This window comes from Lepidochelys olivacea, assembly GCF_965140295.1.
Source record: "Lepidochelys olivacea isolate rLepOli2 genome assembly, chromosome: 11".
Taxonomy (NCBI): domain Eukaryota; kingdom Metazoa; phylum Chordata; order Testudines; family Cheloniidae; genus Lepidochelys; species Lepidochelys olivacea.
In genome coordinates, this window is record NC_140421.1 from 57,342,071 (window position 1) to 57,365,738 (window position 23,668).

Here is a 23,668-nt window from a genome sequence, read left to right on the forward strand (position 1 = left end):
TCAGCACTCCCAGCAGCTGCCTCAAGTCCGGTACTACAGATACTATTTTTCTGACAAATATCCAATTAGCCTAAATCAGACCTAAGCACTATACTGGTCACTTTCATCCTGGGCAGGTACACCGATTAAAAGGCTATGAAACAGATTCACGTTCACATTCAACTGACAACGCATTTTTACTTAGACCATCTAGAAAAATCTTCATTTTTTTATTACAATGACAGCACATTTAATCTTCACAGCCATGAAATTTTGAGTGAAGCAATCTGACAGCAAGCAGTAACTAAAAGCCATGGTTTCCATGCAAATAGAATGTGAAAACTATGGCAACCAGCTACAGTACAGTTTCATTATCCCATTATAAAAGACACACATCAACTACAGTTTGTACATTTTTCTTATTTATTCAAAACTAGGGGATAACAAAATGAGGGTTAAAATTTACGCCACCTTTTTTACATAAACAAATGCTTAACAATCTATCAAAGAGATTCGCTTCACAAGCCTCTCTGTCCAAAAACACACACACAAATTAGTATTTTATACACAAATGTTTATTTCTCAAATAAACATCCCCTTTAAACACAAGGAATGAAATCTAAATCTTCATAAAGATGAATCCAAAATGAAATCCCTCCAGTACATTGTGTAATCACACTGTGTTCTTGGTCACTACTGGCTTTAACTGTTTAACATAAAAATAGGACAGATTATTTAAAAATCATGCTAATGGATTTCTAGCTCCTCCTCTGACCAGCTCTAGACTGATCTGCAACGTTTTAAAATTTTACATCACCAAATTCGAAGCAAGTTTAAGTGTGGAACAGCTGTGCATTAAACACAAATGACTGAACAATAAGATTATAAGATGTAATCAAGTTCATAACGAATGTAGGTGTTCTTTTCATCATTGTAGATTCTTGGATAATGTGCTATCAGGGCATCCTGTGAGCCAATATAGATTGAATTATAAATCTTCCAATACACATCTCTGACTTTCCTGGCAGGGTGAAACAAACCCTAGGAAAATAAAACAAAATATAAAATAAACAAGCCTTGTACATTACAGACTTGGTATTTGGGCTATGCATAATAGTAAAAATAAAACAAAAAACTTAAGCAATTATTTTAAATCGAGTTTAGTTATTAAAATAAATGCCAACTAAAAGTCTGAGCTGAGAAAACACAGTGAACTCTCTCCTGTTACTGCTATTCTTGTTTAACTTTCTAATGAAGATAAAACAATGATTTGTCATTACTTCATATACAAAGGAAATATTCAAATTTAGGAGTTCTGCACCCTTTAAGTCTCATCTGTTCTTCAGGGTGAATTCCACTGTATGAGTTTCTGGTTGTTTTGCTCTTTTTAGAAAGGTGAAGAGCCCAAGCAAAACAACCAGAAACTCATACAGTGGAATTCACCCTGAAGAACAGATGAAGTGCTAGCACTGAACGGGACATCGGCAGGAGACCCAAGTTCTGTTCCTGGCTGTGCTAACTTGCGGTGTCCCAGAGGAAGTCACATCACCTCTCTGTGCCTCAGTTTCCTCAAGTGTGAAGTGGGGATAATGCTACTCAGTTTCTCCTTTGTACAGCACAGAGATGAACGCATGGAGGTGCTATACAAGAGTTAAGTTTTTATTATTACCCCCTCACTGCAGAACAGGTAGAATTTTAAGGCTCTAGGGAAATACTAATCTATTGCTTAGTAGTTTAAGTGAGGAAAATACAAATTAAGAATATAAAACAGACTAGGCAGAGATGTCCCCTTTCGCTTTCTTTCCTTTTCCCTACTCCCTTATTCCTACTAACTCCTCACCCTACCATCTTAAAGAGCAAAACAAAACACCAGACATGCAACTAAAGAAGCAGAGTCAGTTCCTTGCTGTATTCAGTTCCCTATATGTTATATCCTCATCCCCTGCCTTTCATCTGTTTTGTCTTTTAGACTGCAAATCCCACAGGACAAGGAGTATCTATTGTCTGTGACAGTATAGCAATGGGGCTTTTGGGTGCTACCATAACATAAATGTTCACTAATAAACAACATTCAAACCCAATGCTGAGAGAATATTTCCTATCTTACAGTATAGTTTTCCAGTGCTTTGAGCTATCTGGTTTTAATTGTCTTGAGGGATGAACAGACTACGTGCTAACACTAATCACTATCAGTTTGTTTCCTGAGATTTAACCTAAATTCAATTTAATTTCATTCACTATTTTCTCTTACACACCCCCACTGTTCCTCTCAGCCCTTCGTATTTACCTTCAAGGATCTGCAGATGGTTATACCCTCACAAGTTAGTCAAACTAAACTTATTTTTCCCTTCATCAGCCTCATCTTTCATTCCCCACACGTTTTTCTGCAGCCCCATGATTACTTTCGTTTCACTTCTCTAAACTCCCTAAATATTGTGACCAGAAATATGTAAACAAAGTGTGCAGAACTTAATACAATATTTCAAATACAGTTTGAATCACAAAGTAATATACTATTACTCTCCCACCTCTGTGGCGTATGGCAACATTACACTGCAAACACCAAAGCTGATATCCATTATCATCCTTAACACACTTTTGGGATTTCTCCTTTCCAGAAGTCTCCTCCTTGTTGAGTATCAAGGTTTGACAAATTACTTTCCCTGCCGCCCCAACGTAAGTAAGCATACCTGTAAACAATACTGCAGCATTCTACACGGTCCAATGGCAACTCTTAGGCCCTCCAGTGCTCCCATAACTGCCTGAATGACGTGAGGAGATGTCTCAAACACATTGGGCCACACATAATTTAACAAGTGATTCAGAGAATCCTCACAGCCAAATCCATATACTCCAAGAGACATATGCTGCACCACAGCACTGGCTGTTTGTCTGTGTACAAGGTCTCTGCAAAGAAAACATAACCTGTTTATTTAACAAGTTCACTTGCAAACAAAACTTTCTGTTGGAAATCATAATAATTAGGGCCCTACCAAATTCATGGCCATGAAAAACATGTCACGGACTGTGAAATCTGGTGCCACCCCCATAACATTTGGTCTTTTGTGTGCGTTTACCCTATACTATACAGATTTCATGGGGGAGACCAGTGTTTCAAAAATTGGGGGTGTTGACCCAAGGGAGTTTGGGGTGTGTGTGTGTGTGAGACAAATTTATTTTAGGGGGGTTGCGGTATTGCCACCCTTACTTCTATGCTGCCATAGAGCTGGGCAGCTGGAGAGCGGCGGCTGCTGGCCGGGAGCCCAGCTCTGAAGACAGCACCGCCACCACCAGCAGTGCCAAAGTAAAAGTACTGCAACCCCTTTACAATAACCTTGTGGACCCCCCCCCCCCAACTCCTTTTTGGGTCAGGACTCCGATAATTACAGCACCTTGACATTTCAGCCATTTAAATCTGAAATCATGAAATTTACCGTTTTTAAAATCCTGTGGTCGTGAACTTGACCAAAAAGGACTGTGAATTTGGTAGGGCCCTAATAATAATGCTTTTCTGACACAAAGAATGCTAAAAAGTTGATGATACTCTTCTATTCTTCCTTGCAAACAGCATGGGGCAGAGAAATTACACTTCAAATCAGCTAATAAAAAATCATCTAACAGTTTCATAGGAGAAATTACTATCATTTAACATTGCTCAGTAGTCTAGAAAAATAACTAATTAAAAGTTGTCCTAATATGGTAAATCTTGAGTCATTCTGTAATTATCTCATTTTGCAAACTTTTAGTCTTCAATGGTATTACTAAAAAAGGATTGTATAGTTGTTTGGAACACAGAGAAAGTTGGCTTGAATTACATCAAGCTAAAATATATATGTTATTCTATTAATGTTTTTGAGGAAGCAATCATCTCCATGTACATTTTTCTGCTACTGAGGAACCAGGTATGGGAGGGAAGCGTGTTTAATGTAACAAGAAGAACTTGAATGTGACAACAAGTATCCTAAAGTGATAAATTACTGACCTGTCCATTAAAGCGTCTTCAAGTAGTGGTGTAACAGCATAAATGTAATCTTTTCCCATCTCTCCAATGTATTCAAACAGAAAAGAAAGAGATTTTAATACACCATTCTGGACATTCAGTTCTGGAACTCTGTATTCATTCATCAGAGCAGGCAGTACTGTGAAAGGTGAGCATGTTTCAGCTACAATAGCAATTGCTACTGTAGTACATACTCTGTTCTGTCTTTCCTGTACTTTCAGGTTATTTAGCAGTGTAGCCAGCACATCATGGGGTCTGGAAGAGACAAAATGCAGGAGTTTGTCAGTGAAAAGATCTAAATATGTACTAAGTTACTTTTAATGTCAGAAACCAGTCAGTCAATAATAGATTGTATCTCAGAGACAGACAGTTGATTTGGAACTAGCAGAAGGCAGCGAGTTGTGCAATAGCTGTGTGATCTTTTCATGACCCTCATCCATCCTTCACCACTTGGAACTCAGTTGTTTATCTTGCCTCAAATTAGCTAGTACACTCTTTGGAGTAAGAATTTTCTGTTACTAGAGCCCTGATCCTGCAAACATTTATGCTCTTGCAGAAAATTTCACACATGCTAAGTGTTAGCTGGATTAGGGTGTATATTCATACAGTGCTTGTATGATGTGGTCCCAATTTTAGGGCTTCTAGATACCTTGTATCTGTTTTTGAACAGATTGCTTATTTGGATGTCTGACCATTTGCTAAGAACATGTAGACTAATATACAGAATTAAGCTTCACGCTACACTCTGACAAGACTATAAATTGGTAATACAAATTAACAGCAAAAATTATTTCTTTGGTGAAGTTATTTATTACAGAAAACACTAACGGAAGAGATTTGTGGAACCACAATCTCAAGAACAAGGTTGTATGAAAGGACCCAGGAAGCACCTGAATGTACCATTTACTCCAATTTTTCAATCAGAAAAATAAAAAACCTATAAAATTAGAACCATTCTAGTACAAGCATTGGAAAAAGATGGCTATAACTTAACTTTATCTTTCTACGAACATAAAAATGTACTTTGATCATGTCTGCCCTACGAAGCTAGGGTACATCTACACTAGAAACCCTACAGTGGCACAGCTTTAGCGCTGTAGTGTAGACGCTTAATACAGCGATGCAAGGGGATGGAGAGGTGGTAGTTAGGTTAATGGAAAAATTATACCATCAACCTAGCGGTGTCTACACTAGAGCTTAAATTGCCTAATTAATCACATAGGGCAGGAAATTTTACACAGCCCTGAGCTATGTGGGCCAAAAGAAATCTGATGAGGTTCAATAAGGATAAGTGCAGGGTCCTGCACTTAGGACGGAAGAACCCAATGCACAGCTACAGACTAGGGACCGAATGGCTAGGCAGCAGTTCTGCGGAAAAGGACCTAGGGGTGACAGTGGACGAGAAGCTGGATATGAGTCAGCAGTGTGCCCTTGTTGCCAAGAAGGCCAATGGCATTTTGGGATGTATAAGTAGGGGCATAGCGAGCAGATCGAGGGACGTGATCGTTCCCCTCTATTCGACATTGGTGAGGCCTCATCTGGAGTACTGTGTCCAGTTTTGGGCCCCACACTTCAAGAAGGATGTGGATAAATTGGAGAGAGTCCAGCGAAGGGCAACAAAAATGATTAGGGGACTGGAACACATGACTTATGAGGAGAGGCTGAGGGAACTGGGGATGTTTAGTCTATGGAAGAGAAGAATGAGGGGGGATTTGATAGCTGCTTTCAACTACCTGAAAGGGGGTTCCAAAGAGGATGGCTCTAGACTGTTCTCAATGGTAGCAGATGACAGAACGAGGAGTAATGGTCTCAAGTTGCAGTGGGGGAGGTTTAAATTGGATATTAGGAAAAACTTTTTCACTAAGAGGGTGGTGAAACACTGGAATGCGTTCCCTAGGGAGGTGGTAGAATCTCCTTCCTTAGAGGTTTTTAAGGTCAGGCTTGACAAAGCCCTGGCTGGGATGATTTAACTGGGAACTGGTCCTGCTTTGAGCAGGGGGTTGGACTAGATGACCTTCTGGGGTCCCTTCCAACCCTGATATTCTATGATGTACTTAACGTTGTAATGTAGACCAACCCCATGTCTATTAAAACAGCATATGTTACTGAAGCGTAACGGATTGTAGTTTGCCTCCTACAAAGTGAATAAAATGAAGTACAAAAAAACCTATTGTACACAACAATTTGGCTGAAAATTTTAAAAACAAAAGAAATTCATTGTTCTTTTTTTTCAAGAAAACCCACAATTACCACCGTTCTAAGAAAGGGCCTACACATGCTGATCAGTATCAAGACAACATACTTACCCAATAGCTTTTGCAATATAACCAAAAGTATTTACTGTGGCTCGTCGGATAGCTTTCTTGTGAGCTTTTAACAACTCCAGCAGTTCAAAGCAGATCCTCATCCATTCCCTTGCAGAAACATATTCTGCTCCCCTGGATAAGAAAGGGAATGCAGGTATTTTAGTAGTCACACCTTTTTAAAGCAAAAAACAGATTACAGGATGTACACCTATGCTACTAACACAGGAACACAGGCTCACCTTCTCTCTTTTTAACAGTTAATGGATGGCTATGTGAATTTTTGTTATAAGAGTACACAACCACATAGGGAATTAAGCTTCATTCTATGGTCTGCATCAAGTATATGTAAACTGACAAACCAATTAAAGACTAACAGTAGCAAATAATATCATTTAAATAGTATATGAGACTGCAAATATATACCTGATCAGTCATACTTTGTACCTACATATTTCATTTTATTAATCATGAAGGCCTGTTAATATGAACAATCTTTGTAATAAAGCAGGGGGGCCAACCTATGGCTCCGGAGCCACAGGCGGCTCTTCAGAGGTTAATACGCGGCTCCTCGTCTAGGCACCGACTCTGGGGCTGGAGCTACAGGCGCCAACTTTCCCAGTGTGCGGGGGGGTGCTCACTGCTCCACCCCTGGCCCTGCCACAGGCCCTGCCCCCGCTCCACCCCTTCCTGCCCCTGAGCCTGCCATGCCCTCACTCCTCTCCCCCGCCCCCCTACACGCCATGAACCAGCTGATCACGAGATGCGGGGAGGGACTGATGGGCGGGAGGTGCTGGGAGCGGTGTGTGTGAGTGTGTGTGAATGAGAGAGAGAGATGGGGGGCTGCTGACTTATTACTGTGGCTCTTTGGCAATGTAGGTTGGTAAATTCTGGCTCCTTCTCAGGCTCAGGTTGGCCACCCCTGTAATAAAGCTTAAGGAACTCCAATAGCCCCAAAGATTTATAAAATCCAGATCCCAAACCTGGTAACTAAATTATCAAACATTAAAAATGGGTAAATGTTGTGACCTGTTATGTAAGCAATTAACATGTCATGGCGTTTCAGAAGTATACCACAACAACTCACCTGTCAGCAATACGACCAACTAGGTCGATACAATTCTCCTGTACTTTCTCATGTCTGTTTTTCAAGATAGGTGTGAGTCTTGGCAGCAGGTCCTTGATTGGTGGCGTCATCTTGTGCATACCTGTTCAACAGAACAACACCTTATTAAGTCTCATTCTCTTAAACCCACCCCTCTCCCCACTTGCTTCTGATACAAAAACCCCACATACCTATAACATTCACAATGGCTTTAAGTGCTCCAAGTATACTGCCTAATACTTCAGGGTATTCCTCACCCAGATACTCATACAGGACAACACCCAAGTGTCCCATCAGTTTTTCCTAGAACCAAGTAACAAGATGTAAAAGTTAACAAAAATTCTCTCACTTTTCTTTCATTTAAAAATGACTTTCTGTGGAAAGGAGGAATGGGAGAAATGAATACCTCTTGACAGGTCTTCATAACAACTGCAGTACGTGAGATCAGGTCAGCAGCCTGCTGCCTAACTTTGGCTGATTTGTTGTTCAAACGCCATAAAACTGTACCACAGATCTGGGGCAAGTACGGTTTAACTCGTTTGCCAAGAGCATTAACCACTGTGCCAAAGCCATTCAACATCACAGAGTCCTGAACAACAACAACAACAAAAAAAAGAGTTAGAAAAGCAAGATCAACTACATCACTAATTGCATGCAGTATTGTTGTAGCCACATTGGTCCAAGGATATTAGAGACACAAGGTGGGGGAGCTAGTATCTTTTATTGGGCCAACTTCTGTTGGAGAGACAGACAAACTTTCAAAGAGCAGCTCTGTGTAAGCTCAAAAGCTTGTCTCTCTCACCAACAGAAGTTGTTCCAATAAAAGGTATAACCTCACCCACCTTGTCTCTCTTATATCAACTGTCCATTTACTATTGAACAACTTTCGTACCTACAACCTTTATAATATTTGCCACTTTAATATTCCAAAACTGCCTTACAAATTTCAGTGCTCTTTGTTCCAATTAAAAAACCCATGCAATTCTTGTTTGGATTTCAAGTGTAAATACTATTTTTTCCAGAACAGTGTAAACAGATTAAATTAAATATTTTAACTGCTAAGAGCATCTTCTAACAATACCTCTGTGGTCTGTTCCTGGAAGGCATACAGGATACCGTCAATAAGTTGTTCTTCTAGTTTATGGTCAATGTCTGCTGCACCCAGGTTCCCCATTATTTTCTCAATTGTTTCCATAACCATTTTTCTGTACTGCTCAGCCTCATCTTTCAGATCATCCACAATCCTGGAAATAATTTCTGCTGCTCCAACTTTGTTTGCCAGCTCCACTGTTGTATCAACCAGCTGAAACATGAAAATATAGCTTTGGGCAAAATAATCAGAGAGAGAGAGTTTACAAAGACTTCCTAAAACCTCTAAGATGATCTGGGAAATCCTTTGCCTGGTACAAGAAAAGAAAGGGCATCATGCTGGTATAATTTACTCTCAAGAACAGAATAAACCTCCTGAGGCAACAACCAAGTTGCAGAAAGCCATTTTCAAGGTTGTGGGTAAGCAGAAAAAATTCCAGAATCTCAGATTCTTGTCTATATCCTGAGAAAAATTATTGCAAATGGACTAATCCACTTGGTTGTTCTTTGCCTTCAAGTCAGGGAGTGGGAGAGTTTTCCTTGCATAGATAATTAAAAATTACAAAACATTTTGTTTTTAAACTAATGTGAGGTGGATGTATTACCCAGATAATTAAACACTATTTTTTTTAAATGTGAGTTTGAGCACTTTTGTCATTCGCAGTGGTAGTGTGAATTTCCAGAGTTTGTTTCCTGTTAGGATGGACTGAAAATGATTTAAAACACACTGCCATGTTAGTATCTCTCAACTGGAAGGACCAATTCTAGAGTGCATGGAAAGTGAAGCATTTAAGTCTTCTCTGAGACTGTCAACGTGGGTGTTTGAGCTAACAGTGGTAACACTTTTGCGGTGGGGACACCTATCCGCTAGAAACGGAAACCAACCAGTCATTTTACATAGCACAAATGAGCCATCAGATGGTACTTACTTTTGTACTACCAACTGAGACTGGTATTCAAACAGGTAAACTAGAAGCAAAATGTTTTGTATACCATTTAAGAATGCTGATCCTTTTAACCATCTATCCACATCTCACAATGTGTCTCTGCCCAAAGTGAATGCCGTCTCAAGATACATTGAAAAAGTCAAAAATAAATTCACCACCACAAACATCTTTATATATACCATTTGATAAATTTAATTCAAAGCAGTTTAAAATCTTTTCCAAACTAAACTATACCTGTCTGTAATTTCTTCTGTCCAGTGCCATTCTGTGCTGCCAAAAGTGTTTGAAAAATGGCGGCAGAATCTCTGTTTTAATGTAGTTTGCTTCAACGCCATCTGTACCACAACACTGCTTTACCACCTAACAGGGAATAAAAGTGCAACAGTTTTAATGCTGTAGACCATTTTTTGTTTTTAGAAGAATGCTTATTAAATGACAGATTCTTTTATTGATCCAAATCACAAGTAATATCAAGTTTACTTTAAACATTACACTGACAGTGTTTAAGTGATTTTGACATACCTTTAACACAATTTTTTTCATTTCTTCATCAGGAGACTGGAACTCTCTGATAAGGATTAGCATTACTTCTCTGGTATAGTAGTTGGCATACTCAGCATCCATAAGAGGGATAAGATACCCAATAGCTTTCAAAAAGGCAGCCAGACCCTATTATAATACATAATATATTTGTTATGGGTATTAAAATATATACAGCAGTTTACATTCAAAATAAAGAGATGCAAAGAAACAGATTGTAGAGACATACCTTTCCTCTGTGCTGACGTATACCCTTCCATAAGGGCTTTAGAACGGAGTCAAATGATTCAATACCATAAGGAGTAGCTGCCTCAGCCAAAGCAGCAATAGCCAAAGCACTGATAGTACGCACTTTCTGCTGCTCATCCACCAAACCTGGAAAACAAGTCATATTCAGTAAGTGCTTCTTACACCATTACACAGAGCTTGAATTACTGTGGAAAAATGGGGGAATGTGTGCCAGAGGACAGGAAAGAGAAAATAAAATCCTTCTTTTGTTAAAGTGTAAAAGCATGCCCCCCACTTTTCCCTTCCATCTTGTGCTCAGCATTTCCTGGCACAAACCTTCAATATCTATTTTGGAATTAAAAAAGTCTTGTTTACACAGAGAACTGTTTGCTCTAAATGTCTAAAAATCAAAAACAATGAGGAGTTTCAGCTTCAAATGTCTCCAGATTCAGGCCTCTTCAGGAAAAGTACTCAAGTGCTGCTTCCATGGCAGCTATTTAACAAAAAGGAATCATTGTAGAGAAGTCACGGGCAGGGGAAATCCAGATGAAAAACCTCATGTTATTTTATAATACCTGGAAAAAAACCAGAATTGAAACAAAACCACCCAACTACATCAGGCTGTGCTCTAACACTTCAGAAGCTGATTTTTTAAAATGTTTCAGAAAAAGTATGTGGATTATTTACAACCTATGAAGTGCCTCTATTGTGGATTTTAAAACATTTCACTCCCTAGAATTCTAGATCTTCTCAACAATGAAGTCCCAAGAGCTCCATAATACAGCGATTAAAATTGACCAGCAGATGTTTCACTAAAACAAGTAAGCAATTACAATACAAATCATCCTAAGTGCGGTAGTGTGAACTTGATACATGGGGATGTTATTGTATCAATAAAGAAAACTTCCTCAATTAGAATTGGCTCGCACGATGCTCATTGAAACCCAAGCGTTCTCCGTAATTTAACCACTAATATAGAGAATACCTTAAATTATACAAGACTTGTTGAGAGATGGAGAACGCAGGACAATATGCAGTTATACACAGTCAAACAGTATTGTTGTCATCTACTAGTCAAAACATGGTCCAAAGAGCAAGAACTATACTACATAAGAACTAAAGGATTAATAGTCCAAAAGAAATTAGAAGTACTAGTTATTTTCAAGTTATTGTCTTCTGTGCTTTATAGCTATAACAACTCACATATAAAGGTTTATTACAGTTATTTAAACCAGGCTATAGACCAAAATCTTTGAAAAAAACTATAAAAAGGAAAGACGAATACTCTGATGTAGTCTCTATTAGATTACAAAGTCTAGAACTGACATTCAAGAATTTGAGTACAAACTAGAGAAAACATTTAACAAAAAACAGAACATACCATGTTCAATGATTTCAACCAAACTTCTGAGATGAGGCAAGATAGCACAGCCCATAAGAATAGCAATTTGCTGTACAATCTTGATGCCAGTGTGCCTAGCTTGCCAGGATTTTTTGCTCTTACATACAGCTTTCAAGAAGGGCAACAGAGAAGGAATGCCTAAAGCAGAGGCGACAACAGCAAAGGCTCGAGCTGTTGTATTTCGGACATATTCATCCATGTTATCAATATCAGGTCGCATGGTGGAGATCATTGTAGCCAAACCAGCAGCCTGAAAGACAAAAAAATAAAACATATATACTTTGCTGGGTTTGTAAGTTTCTTATCACATAACCATTACATTTTCAATACTAAAAAGCAGAATACTCCAGGTCACATAGTTACAGTTACATTTTAGCTATAACACTATCACATTCAGTACAAAAAGGAAGGATGCTGCAGTGTTACTACCTTAGCCAAGTTTGATATAATTTCTCTGCCTTCCACTCTCGCATAGTAGTCTTCATCAATCAGTAGTGGTTCAATGACCACAAGAATCTGAAAAGGGTAACAAATGAACAAATTAACACTTCAAATTATATTAATGAATATCTCTCAACTCAAGTATTATTGTCCACTTCAGTAGTTCTGGCCCTAAGAAAAGGCTGGTTAACATGGTGATTCCATGGCTCCCACGCTCATTAAATTCAAAAGATCACCATCTCCCTTAATAATCCTTTACCCCCTCATTCAACATTGATTGATTTTCTAGACTACCTTTCTCCTCTAAGACAGGATGCCAATACCAGCGATATTGCACGGACCAGCTACCACAATCTTTTATTTCCAGCACACTCATGTACAATTAACTCTTCCAGACTGCCTTGCTTTTAAGTTTTATATTTTGATGTGTTATTCATACAACTTACAAAAGATGTTCTGCAAACGAAATCTGGTAAATGACTATATAAAAGCATTTTAGTATTACATTCTGTACTTATAAAAAGGACAGTATCTCTAACTGTGCACTCCTACCAATAATGTAAATTTTTTTTAAAAAAATGAAGATTCAAATGCACAGATGCATAAACATCTGTAAATATGAGCCACAGAAAAGTAACTATTATAAAGCACTCAGTAAAGAGTACAGACTGCATTCATAAAACCAATATTACATATTTAAGTAAATTTCAGTGAAACAGACCTTGTGTACATATGGTCGGACCAAATCATCCAGTTTGTACAAGATTCTGTCAATAACTTTGACAAGCAAGTGACGTTCTTGATCTTCAAGTGTTGGTGACATCAGCAGAGGTAGAATCTGATTAAACAGCGGACCTGCTCCAAATTCACGAGCTTTATCAGTAATCTGGCGCAAAGCAGCCTAAAAAAGAAACCCCTCTGAATTAAACCACACAGAATGAAACCAAAATAACACAACATTTCTATGTAATGAGCAAAATCAAGCCATAATCAAGTGCATTTCTACTGATTTCAAATTATTTATGCATGCTGTTGCCAGAAATGCATTTGGAACAATGATCTTAAGATACAATAAAATATAACATCCTTCATATAAATGTGTCACAATATGCTTTATAGATGTAATTATTATAAAATAGAAATATTTACTGAATTATTTAATACAGTTGTGACCAATATATAATTTAGAGAGGGGGAAAAACTAAGGCATAAATAAGGGAAAAACAATACAGAGAGAAAACAAAAGTTAGATGAGAAGAAGGAAAAAACAACAGACAAATAAAAGTCCTTTAGAAGCAGCTTGGAGAAAGCCCATGGGCAGTTCTAGGGAAAAAAGCTGAAACTGGATCCTAAAATAAATGGGAAGGAAATTACGGTATTTGAAAAGGAGAGTGGTATGTCCACATCAGAAGAATATCTTACTTTTCTCATTGGAGGTGTACCATTCTTTATTTTCAAGAGCAATTTCATTATTTTTCTTTCTTTCTGTTCTTCTGGACTAAGTGTTGATTCATCAACATCAACCTATAAATAATTCCAAATATATTAATTAATGCACAGTTTTTCTACCATCTCCAGCCCCATATAAGGAGACATTAAATCAGTATCAATAAAATCTCATTTACCAGTAGTTTATCAAAGTATTGAATATCATCTGGTTTTAGGAATGGAAGATTTCCAGATGGTTGGTCATTAACACTCTTCATGGTCCGATCTTCTGTTTGCATGTGGAATCCAGTCATACCACCCAATGGTGTGGGAGTTGCTGTAAGTTTGCGAGCTGGAGTACGAATAGGCACATAACCAGCTGGAGGGGGAAGAACCTGAAGCGAAATAAAGATAAAAATAATGCACTGAAATAAGGCAGACATCTGAACACTAAAATCTAAAAAGTATTTTCAGACTGCAAAGCAGAATGTTAAAAATAACATTACCTGACAGTCACAACAGCCTCAGAACAGGGAATGACTGATACATGTATCTGTCATGTTAACTGTTTATTCTACTGATTTGTGACAGTCTTCCAGTATATGTTTTTGAGTCTACCTTTGTATTGTTGTAAATTAAGTAACTGTGATCTTACAAATTCTTTGGAACTGCGTACATGCTGTTGGACTTGAAAGTACAGGAATGATGTCAAGAGGAGTCCTAACAATCGTAAGTACTACTGTAAAGTTCTCATGAGAGATGAAATTTTAGCCTTTAAATGTCTCTTTATGAAGTGATTGATATGAATATTAAAAGAAGTGGGTTTTTTTTTTAAATGTAGCATGTTAATACTGTCTTACTGACAGTTTTCAATCTCTGTCTGATCTGTTTTACCACGCCATGGGCTCTAGTTCTGTAGCCATTCCACATACGGAACTCCTTCTGAAATCAGCATGAGCTCCCTAAGGTGAAGCAGAAGAAAAACTGCCCTCCTTTTAATTTAACTCTTAAGTTTTCCCCTTCTAATGGATATTTATAAAATACCAGTAACTAAATTAACAAAAGTTAGCATGAATTCATCTGTATTTAGTGTGAAACATTCAAATCATAACATTTATTTTATTGTTAAAATCCATATTCTGAGTGGAAAATGTATTACCAGTATGTTACAGCATATATAGCGACAGACTGCTTTGATATACTCAGATCAACTACCTTATATCCCTCTGGGAACATGGCATCCAGTTCTTCATCAGATAGTGGCCGGTTTCTCTCATCTATTTCTCTTTCCCAGCGCCATGCCTGTAGCTGTTCAGGAGTCATGCTCATTATATGACCTACATTTATGGAAAAGAAAGTATTTTAATTTTTATCTGCAAGGGTACTTTCTTTAATATTTTAAGACAATTATTAAGAATTAAGACATATTCAGCACTTGAGTACAGAACTGGCCTCAGAATTCCAATCTCTTGAGTTAGAACTTTCAGGAAAGTCTAGCAATTCTTGCCTATCAATTCAACAAACATTCACAGCAGACTTTGAGGTTACATTGTTGTGTTCCCTGCCAGAATTCAATTGCTACAGACATTCAGAATACAAAGTTGGGCTTCCAAAGTCAAAAAGCAGAATAGGGATGCCTACATAAATCTACATTATTTTTACATTTTAATATGAAGTGATAGAAAACAGAAGTCTTAGTTAATGGATTAATCTTACCTGGTGTAGGGGTTGCCATGTTCATGGCTGGTGTACCAATTGGTGTTTTGCCAGGTGTCAAAACGGGAGTACTACCACCCATTTGGCTAGCAGGTGTTTCATCCCAACGTGACTTTCTTTTACTTGCTCCAGGAGTTGGGGTTTCACCAACTGAATCACCACCTCGATCTGTACGAGGAGTCTCAGCCCATCCACTGCCATGTCCCGGTGTATCTATAAAAATAAAAGCCCAATTTTTTCAGATTATGATGGCTGCAAGTCAGATCTTACAAGCAAAATCCTAAAGTTTCTGAAAGTCAGAAAAACAAACAAAACATTCTAAAAGGGAAACATTACTACAATATCAAGATCTGATCTCCCTTACACTATTCCATTCCACTCTTTCACCTCCTTGCCCATAACAACATACTAACAGAAACACCAAGCTCCACCACTGGTAGATCAGATAAACAAAGATACCAAACAGGTAACCAAAAACTTCCCTCATCCTTAATATTAAAGGCTACCACCAATATAATGAATGTACACAATAATTTAATCTTAGGGAGGAAAAGAGTCTGTCTTTTTTTATATTCTTTGGTTTCATCTGAGCAATCAGTACTAGATATCATTGCAACATATTTGAAAGAACTTGAATATTTTATATATTGAACACTCCAATACTTGCTTTGTAAAAATATTTTAACATATGACAAAGATTTTTTTTATAGTCTAATAGGTGAATAAAATTTGTCAAAGCAAACAGGGGTATAAATGCATAAATCTTATGAAACATGCCCAATTGACATTATAAGCAACATTTTCTATATATCCATAAAAGACAATATAATGTGAGCTTCTCTGTCCTGTCAGCATGCTTCAAAAGCCTCAGCTGCAGCGGATAGTGCAGTATCACTACTAAAAAGACTCTTAAGCTCTGGTGTACATTTAAACACAGGTCAACACAGTTGTGGCACTTAGTGGTATGAAATATCCATACCACTGTAGCTATGCTGACCTGCTTCCCCCATGTAAATGCAGCTAAGTTGACAGAAAAATGCTTCTGTCAGCCTAGCTGCTGTCGCTCCATGAGACTGAGTTCTTACAGCGACACCAAAACCCCTTCTGCATTCACACTATAAGGTTACAGTGGCATAGCTATGGCTGATGCAGTGCGCATACTGCCATGCTGATGCAGTGCGCATACTGCATCGCCTTAGTTTCCTTTACTAAAACCATGAGGGGTGAATTTTTTGTGACAGAACTCTGCCTACTAGCACCCCAACTGAAAAAGACATCAGCCACTGGATATCAAAGAGCAATAACTTTTTTCCCTACTTCTGGCCTGACCTGCTTTCATACTGACAGCCTGAAGTTAAAAGTTCTTATCCCATTACCCATCCAGACCTTTCTATCAATTCTAGTAATTTCAGAAATACCTCTTTCTGTTTTGGGGGTCTCATCCCATCGATTTTTACGTGCACTGGAAGTTGCACCTCCATGGCCTGGAGTTGCATGACCAGGTGTATCCCGTCCAGGGGTTGCAGCTCCTGCTGGTGTATGACTGGGAGTAGGATCCCATATTTTTGAGCCTGGGGTTGCTCCAGGAGTCTCACTACCCTTTGCACGGCCAGGAGTTTCATCCCACCTCAAAGAAGGAGTATGTCCAGGGGTCTAACCAAGACAAAAGCACAAGCTGTTAAAACTCCTCAGCTACCTTTGATTTTATTTTGTACAGTAAAAGGTAAGTACTTAATTTCTATTTAGTATAATAAAAGTGCAGTCTGTGCGACATCTATAGAAGCCAAGAGCTTCTGTAGAACTCCAAAGACTTGCTGGAAACATTGACAGCTTTTACAACACAGAGGTGAACCAATAAAGGGATAATTACCTCTGCTTGATCCCAACTGGATAGTTTTTTAGGAGTAGTACCAGGAGTCTGGTCAGCTGTTTGATCCCAACGCCGTTTGCGTTTTGAAGGTGGCTGGGAGGAGGTGCCATTGACGACTTTAAGTTCCCCAGCTTTAGCTTTTTCTGCTAGTTGTTGCCTAATTTCCCTCTGTTAAAAAAATAGAGAATTTATTCCTTAGAAGGGCACTCTTATGTTAAAAATAATTCTCAAAACAAGTTTCTTTAGGGTAATATTGTAGGTTACTAAAACAGACAGTCAAATTTACTCTCATGCTGTTTCCTTTTGCATTTTTCTCAGCTTAGACGATGAAATTTTGACACTGTTTATAATCAATTTCTGGGTCAATTTTAATTTCAAGTTCCCCTACACTAGCATAACACTGCAATGTTTGGGTTCAGCATTCTGCAGCTGAATATTTATTTTTTAAAAAGTTTTCACTGGATTGTTTTTAAAGGTTTCAGAGAAACACCTATATTGGTATTAGATTTTTACAAAACCACTATTTTATGCCAAACGTGTCTTACCACTGTCTCTCTAAAAGGTTGTAGATGTATTACAAATGGAAAGTTAAATCACATTTTATTTTAAAAGTGATTAATTACAGAATACTTTTCAATATGTGATCAGTAAGACAGTGTACATTTAAGAAGTTTACTACACGTTTGCCTCAACCGAACAACTTCTTTACCCAAGTGCTTAGAAAAGTATTATTTTAAAAATATTTTTAAATGAGTTATATCACAGCATGCAATATTTGAAGCTAATAATTTAGATTTGAGTTAGCATTATGTCTGATCTTAATTGTTAAGAAGATTGCTTTAGACAAGTTGGATATATAATTCATATGGAACTCTTTATTTTAACTTATCAGTATGTACATAAATATTAAGATGACAACATAAAAAACATGGGCCAGATCCTCAAGTGGGGTAAATCAGCATAATTCCATTGACGCCAAGGGACACGTGTGTGTGTACATACACACGGAATTTGCACCATTATTTTGGTTATTAAAAAAGAAAGTTTTAAATATCAACTTTTAAACATTTGTACTTTTTACGTTTTTCTCATCTTTGACCAAAAATCAATGTCGGTTTCACATCAGAGTTCTTAGTACTGCAAAATGTTGTAGGCCTGGTTTGACGTAAGTGAGACTTCATCTCTTGAGAGACGGGATTAGTGAGGTAAATGGATCAGTAGGCTGGAAACAGAATGGCTGTACCACTTAAGATACACCCACACAACATTTACAATGGACAAGATAACAATAGCTAAGGTAAGTTGGGAACGTAAGATGAAGTAAAAGTAAGTCATACATGAACAGTGCATGGACAGAGCGTGCTGTACAGGAACTGGTTCCTACAAAATAACCAAGCCAATCTCAAAACGTGTAATGCAATGTATAGTAAATGCAATATAATGTATAAATATATACAAAGGAAGAGTTTTGCTCTGTAATTTCAGATATGTGGTATGCACTATACCCAGGCCCTATGCTTCTGCGTGTTCAACTCAAGTGTAGTTTGATTGTATACAATAAAGAAAACTCAGTGATAAGTTCTGAGTCAAACTGAGTTCTTGGGAATCAAGTGGATAAGGTCTCCGAGGCTGAGTGGATAATGTCTCAGAAGCCACCCCAACATACTCCTGAGCAGATAAGGTCTCAGAGGCTACCACTACTTACTGGTGCAGCAACTCGGATCCGTTTGTCTGGAGCAGGTAACATATACACCCATTAGTGTGAGGGTCGCAACCTAGCATTAAGGAAAATGGCATTGGAAGGAATTAAGGGTTTAATATGAAGAACTTCACACCACATTGGAGAAGTAGGTTAAATCTAAGGGCAGACCACAGGGACTCTCCAGAGAAGTATTAAGGGGACAGCGGGATCAGGTGAAAAGAACTCCAGAGAGCAGGGAAAAAAGAAGTACATAAAAAATGAATGCTTGGCAAAGCATACCAGAGGTCTGTTGAATGCCACTGAAATTTTCAAAAAAATAAGACACTCTGGCAACCATGGAAAAAATAAAAACCTATTTCTTTCCCCCTAAAACAAAGAAAGCCCAAATCAAGACAGCAGTTTCTCAAGGATTGTTTCTGATGGCTAAAACTTTACAAACAAAATGTGTCACCTTCAGGGATGAATGTATAAAGCATAAAGAGTAAATAAAAGTTGTGGAGAAGGAAACAAATTAAATAGAAAAGATTCCTGACAGGTCAAGGAGAACACAATGCCAGTTACCTATTTGCATGAATCTAAAGTAAAAAGCAGCTGTCTGTCTAAGACTGTATTTAGTGAGTACAGCTTTTGCAGGCAAAGTATACTAAGTTAAGAAGTAAGAGCAAAAAACCACAAAAGATAAGTTTAGAGCCACCAAAAGAATTCGTCTGAGAAATGTGTCCCTTTGGGAGATGAGTAAGTGATTTAAGCAAAGAGAATGAGGAGTTAAAAGGAGCTTTTGCACAAATGAACACTGAAGAGTTCAGAGGGAATTAAACAGTTGGGTTTGTGAAATGTTACAGTGAAAGTGTTAAAGAGGATGCCGAAGGATTAAAGAAGAGAATGCATGGTTTGATAATGAAACCCAGTTATGGCAGTATAACTCGTACAATCACACCCAGTAAAACCCTTAGTAATCAAATGAATGATGCAAATGGGAGGTCAGGTGGTGACAACTACCACCACTATATGCAATTTTCCCCCAAGAAGATTTCACAGCTATTCTGAAGGAAATGGGCCCTTCCAACGAACAGAGTCTGTAAATAATTGTGCTGGCTGCTGCAAGCAAAGTGACAATCTGATTTCAATAACTGGATTATGGATGATTTGGTCAAAACCACTAAAAAGGAAATAGGGATTTTGATATGGCTTGATTACTTCTGAATATGCTAGTGGGGATGCGATCTGGGTTTTATTGTGTAGAAAAATAAATAAGAGCAATGCAAGAGGCATTAATTAGCTCAAACAACAGATTGTTAAAAAAAAAATCTAGTAAAATTGACTGCCTGTCAGAGAAAGAAAAAATTAAGTGCAACAATCAGCTTATTAAAGCCCCAGATAGCTGACACACAAGGAAAATAAGGGAGTGAAAACAGCACTAAAAACTAGGGCCGTGGATTAATTGCAGTTAACTCACGCAATTAACTCAAAAAAATTAATTGTGATAAAAAACTAATTGCAGTTTTAATCACACTGTTGAACAATAGAATACCAAGTGAAATTTATTAAATATTTTTGGATTTTTTTTACTTTTTAAAATATATTGATTTCATTTACAGTACAGAATACAAAGTGTACAGTGCTCATTTATATTACTTTTGATTATGAATATTTGCATTCTCAAAATGATAAAAGAAATAGTATTTTTTAATTCGCCTCATAAGTACTGTAGTGCAGTCTCTTTATCGTGAAAGTGCAACTTACAAATGTAGATTTTTTCTTACATAACTGCACTCAAAAACAAAATAATGTAAAACTTTAGAGCCTACAAATCTACTCAGTCCTACTTCTTGTTCAGCCAATCGCTCAAACAAGTTTGTTTACATTTACGGGACATAATACTGCCTGCTTCTTATTTACGTCACCTGAAAGTGAGAACAGGCATTCGCATGGCACTACCGTAGCCAGCTTTGGAAAGTATTTACATGCCAGATATACTAAACATTCATATGCCCCTTCATGCTTTTGCCACCATTCCAGAGGACATGCTTCCATGCTGATTATGTTCATTAAAAAAATACTGCGTTAATTAAATTTGTGACTGAACACTTTGGGAGAGAACTGTACATCTCCTACTTGGTTTTACCCACATTCTGACACATATTTCATGTTATAGCAGTCTCGGATGATGACCCAGCACGTTATTTGTTTTAAGAACATTTTCATTGCAGATTTGACAAACACAAAAAAGGTACCAATGTGAGATTTCTAAAGATAGCTACAGCACCCAAGGTTTAAGAATCTGAAGTGTCTTTCAAAATCTGAGAGGGACAAGACATGGAACGTGCTTTCAGAAGTTGTAAAAGAGCAACACTCAGATGCGTAAATTACAGAACCCGAACCACCAAAAAAGAAAATCAACCTTCTGTTGGTGGCATCTGACTCACATGATGAAAACGAACATGCATTGGTCCACACTGCTTTGTATTGTTATCGAGCAGAACCCATCATCAGCATGGACGTATGTCCTCTAGAATGGTGGTTGAAGCATGAAGGGACAGATGAGTCTTTAGGGCAGTGGTCCCCAACCTTTTTTGTAGGAATAACATACTGCTATTCCCAGAAGACTGTGGCAGGTGCTGGACACCCCGCTGCAGCCGAAATGCGGCCGGGAAACGGCAAGGCTTCTCGGCGGCATTTCGGTGGCGGGGTGTCCTGCAGGAGCACAAAACTGCCCTGACGGGTGCCATGGTGCCCATGGGCACCGCATTGGGGACCCCTGCTTTAGGGCATTTGGCAAGTAAATATCTTACGACAATGGCTACAACAGTGCCATGTGAATACCTTTTCTCACTTTCAGATGACATTGTAAACAAGAAGTGGGCAGCATTATCTCCAGCAAATGAAAACCAAACTTGTTTGTCTGAACGATTGGCTGAACAAGAAGTAGGACTGAGTGGACTTGTAGGCTCTAAAGTTTTACATTATTTTGTTTTTGAAGGAAGGTTTTGTTTGTTTTTGTTTTTTTTAACATAAATCTACATTTGAAAATTCAACTTTCATGATAAAGAGATTGCACTACAGTACTTGTAATGGGGGAATTGAAAAATACTATTTATTGTTTTTTACAGTGCAAATATTTGTAATCAAAAATATAAACTGAACACTGTACACTTTGTATTCTATGTTGTAACTGATATCACGATATTTGAAAATGTAGAAAACATCCAAAAATATTTAAATAAATGGCATTATATTATTGTTCAACAGCACGATTAATAGCAATTAATTTTTTTAATCGCATGATTAATCAAGATTACTTTTTTTAATCACTTGACAGCCCTAGTAAAAACAAAACGTTGCTAGGGTACAGCAGTTATCAGAGCTCAGGCCAAAAAAGTTCTCTCCCTGTGAAGAACTTATTCAAAGCTTAAATTCAAAAATAAAAATTGCAGTTCAGAAATGTAATCAATTTAAATGTGTCATCTGCGCATAACATGCAATTTACAAAAGGAAAACTTCAGGAGAGTACAACCATTTTAGGAAAGAAGGTCCAAAGGCTCAGCTGGCAAGCAAGTTTCAAATATTTATTTGGTCTCTCAAAACTGTTTGCAACACAGTAAGGGACCACAGAACTGAAGAAAACTCCTATTTAAAAAGAAAATGTAAAATATATCTAAAAATGAATTGGCTTTTAAAAGATTCCACTAAAAATCCAGCTAAATCTTGCATTCAAAGTCGCAAAGCTGTCGCAGACACTGAGCAGCAGCCAATGTCTCCTGACAGTCTTAACTTTGTTATTTAACCCTTCGGGTGTCTCAATGCTTTTACAAAGTTTAACTTTTTCTTTTTTTTAAAGTAGGTTATATATGTTAAATATAAATTAGCAAATAAAAACAGGGACTAAAAGGGTGGCCAGAACCAGGATGGTGAGAAAAGATCCTTGATTCCTTTTTCAGTAGTAAAGCAACCACTAAAAAACTGCAGAAGCAAAATAAATAATAATAAAATAAAATGACAATTCCTCTCCAAGAATGGGCATATGAACAATGAACCTTAAGATGGCTCTGAGTGACCAGTGACTTGTATAGGGGTACATGAACACTCTGTGAACACAAAATAGTTCCATTTCATATAAATATGAAGTTAGTATACTCAATGTACACTAATATATAATTAAATTAATACAGCTAAAAATGTTATAGCAAATAAAAAGTGCAAGTTAAATTATGAAAGAAAAAACATACTACTTAAAGTACTACAATGGCTCCAAAGAGGATCCACAGTAGGCTCTTTTCTTTTTCAGGTGGCTGTGTACTTTGAAAGTAGAAACAAACCCAGCACCAAGGAAAAATCAGTAAATATAAAATGGACAGAGCATGCTTTACAGGGACTGGTGCCTACAAGGTAACCAAGCTAATCCCAAAATGTATGATGCAATATATAGTAATAAACACAATGTCTTGTGTAAGCGTATTTAAAGGAAAAGGTTTGCTCTAAATCTGGGGGTGTGGTATGCCTGGTACCCACCCCCTATTGAGCCTGATCAGCTCAAGTGTAGTTTGACTGCATGCCAATAAAGAAACCTCAGAGACGAGTTTGGAGTATTGGAGGCTACTGAACGGATAAGGTCTCAGAAGCCACCCCAACATGTGCGTTTCTAATACTGCAGCACAGAAATTTCTTTAAAAACCTATTTGGAATCTATTAAAATACAACTTGGAGAACCATTTCAAAGTCTTTTAAAAGACTTTATTTTTCTTTTAAAAACAAATTTAAATTTTAGGCCAAATTTAAAGAAACCCAATCAACTTGAATTCTCTAGTTATTTTTTTTAAATGAACTAAATACACGTTCAGATATGATCCCTGTCATCAGAATCTTCTGGCAATTGTTTTGGGGTTTTACAATCACTTTTTAAAAATCTCTCTCCCGCCTC

The 23,668-nt window shown here is 37.6% G+C and overlaps 1 protein-coding gene across 5 annotated transcripts in view; it reads right to left on the reverse strand.

Moving 5' to 3' along the window:
• Window positions 1-536: 536 nt before the first annotated feature.
• The window catches only part of SF3B1 (splicing factor 3b subunit 1), a 39,650-nt gene continuing 16,518 nt past the window's right edge, over window positions 537-23,668 (reverse strand). For 2 of the 5 annotated variants that reach the window (XM_084643462.1, XM_084643463.1), the window contains 20 exons: window positions 17,049-17,216; window positions 16,597-16,831; window positions 15,179-15,391; window positions 14,678-14,799; window positions 13,660-13,857; window positions 13,457-13,558; window positions 12,756-12,935; window positions 12,023-12,109; window positions 11,573-11,843; window positions 10,193-10,338; window positions 9,946-10,092; window positions 9,658-9,783; window positions 8,469-8,690; window positions 7,794-7,976; window positions 7,579-7,690; window positions 7,370-7,490; window positions 6,286-6,417; window positions 3,962-4,234; window positions 2,670-2,886; window positions 537-1,020 (listed from right to left, as the gene is read on the reverse strand). In XM_084643462.1, coding sequence (XP_084499588.1) covers window positions 862-1,020; window positions 2,670-2,886; window positions 3,962-4,234; window positions 6,286-6,417; window positions 7,370-7,490; window positions 7,579-7,690; window positions 7,794-7,976; window positions 8,469-8,690; window positions 9,658-9,783; window positions 9,946-10,092; window positions 10,193-10,338; window positions 11,573-11,843; window positions 12,023-12,109; window positions 12,756-12,935; window positions 13,457-13,558; window positions 13,660-13,857; window positions 14,678-14,799; window positions 15,179-15,391; window positions 16,597-16,831; window positions 17,049-17,216 — 3,414 coding nt within the window. In that variant the 3' untranslated portion in view covers window positions 537-861. Of the gene's footprint in view, window positions 1,021-2,669; window positions 2,887-3,961; window positions 4,235-6,285; window positions 6,418-7,369; window positions 7,491-7,578; window positions 7,691-7,793; window positions 7,977-8,468; window positions 8,691-9,657; window positions 9,784-9,945; window positions 10,093-10,192; window positions 10,339-11,572; window positions 11,844-12,022; window positions 12,110-12,755; window positions 12,936-13,456; window positions 13,559-13,659; window positions 13,858-14,677; window positions 14,800-15,178; window positions 15,392-16,596; window positions 16,832-17,048; window positions 17,217-18,753; window positions 18,824-23,668 lie in introns of those variants that run through there. The other 3 variants (XM_084643464.1, XM_084643465.1, XR_014713603.1) reach the window with 3 other exon arrangements.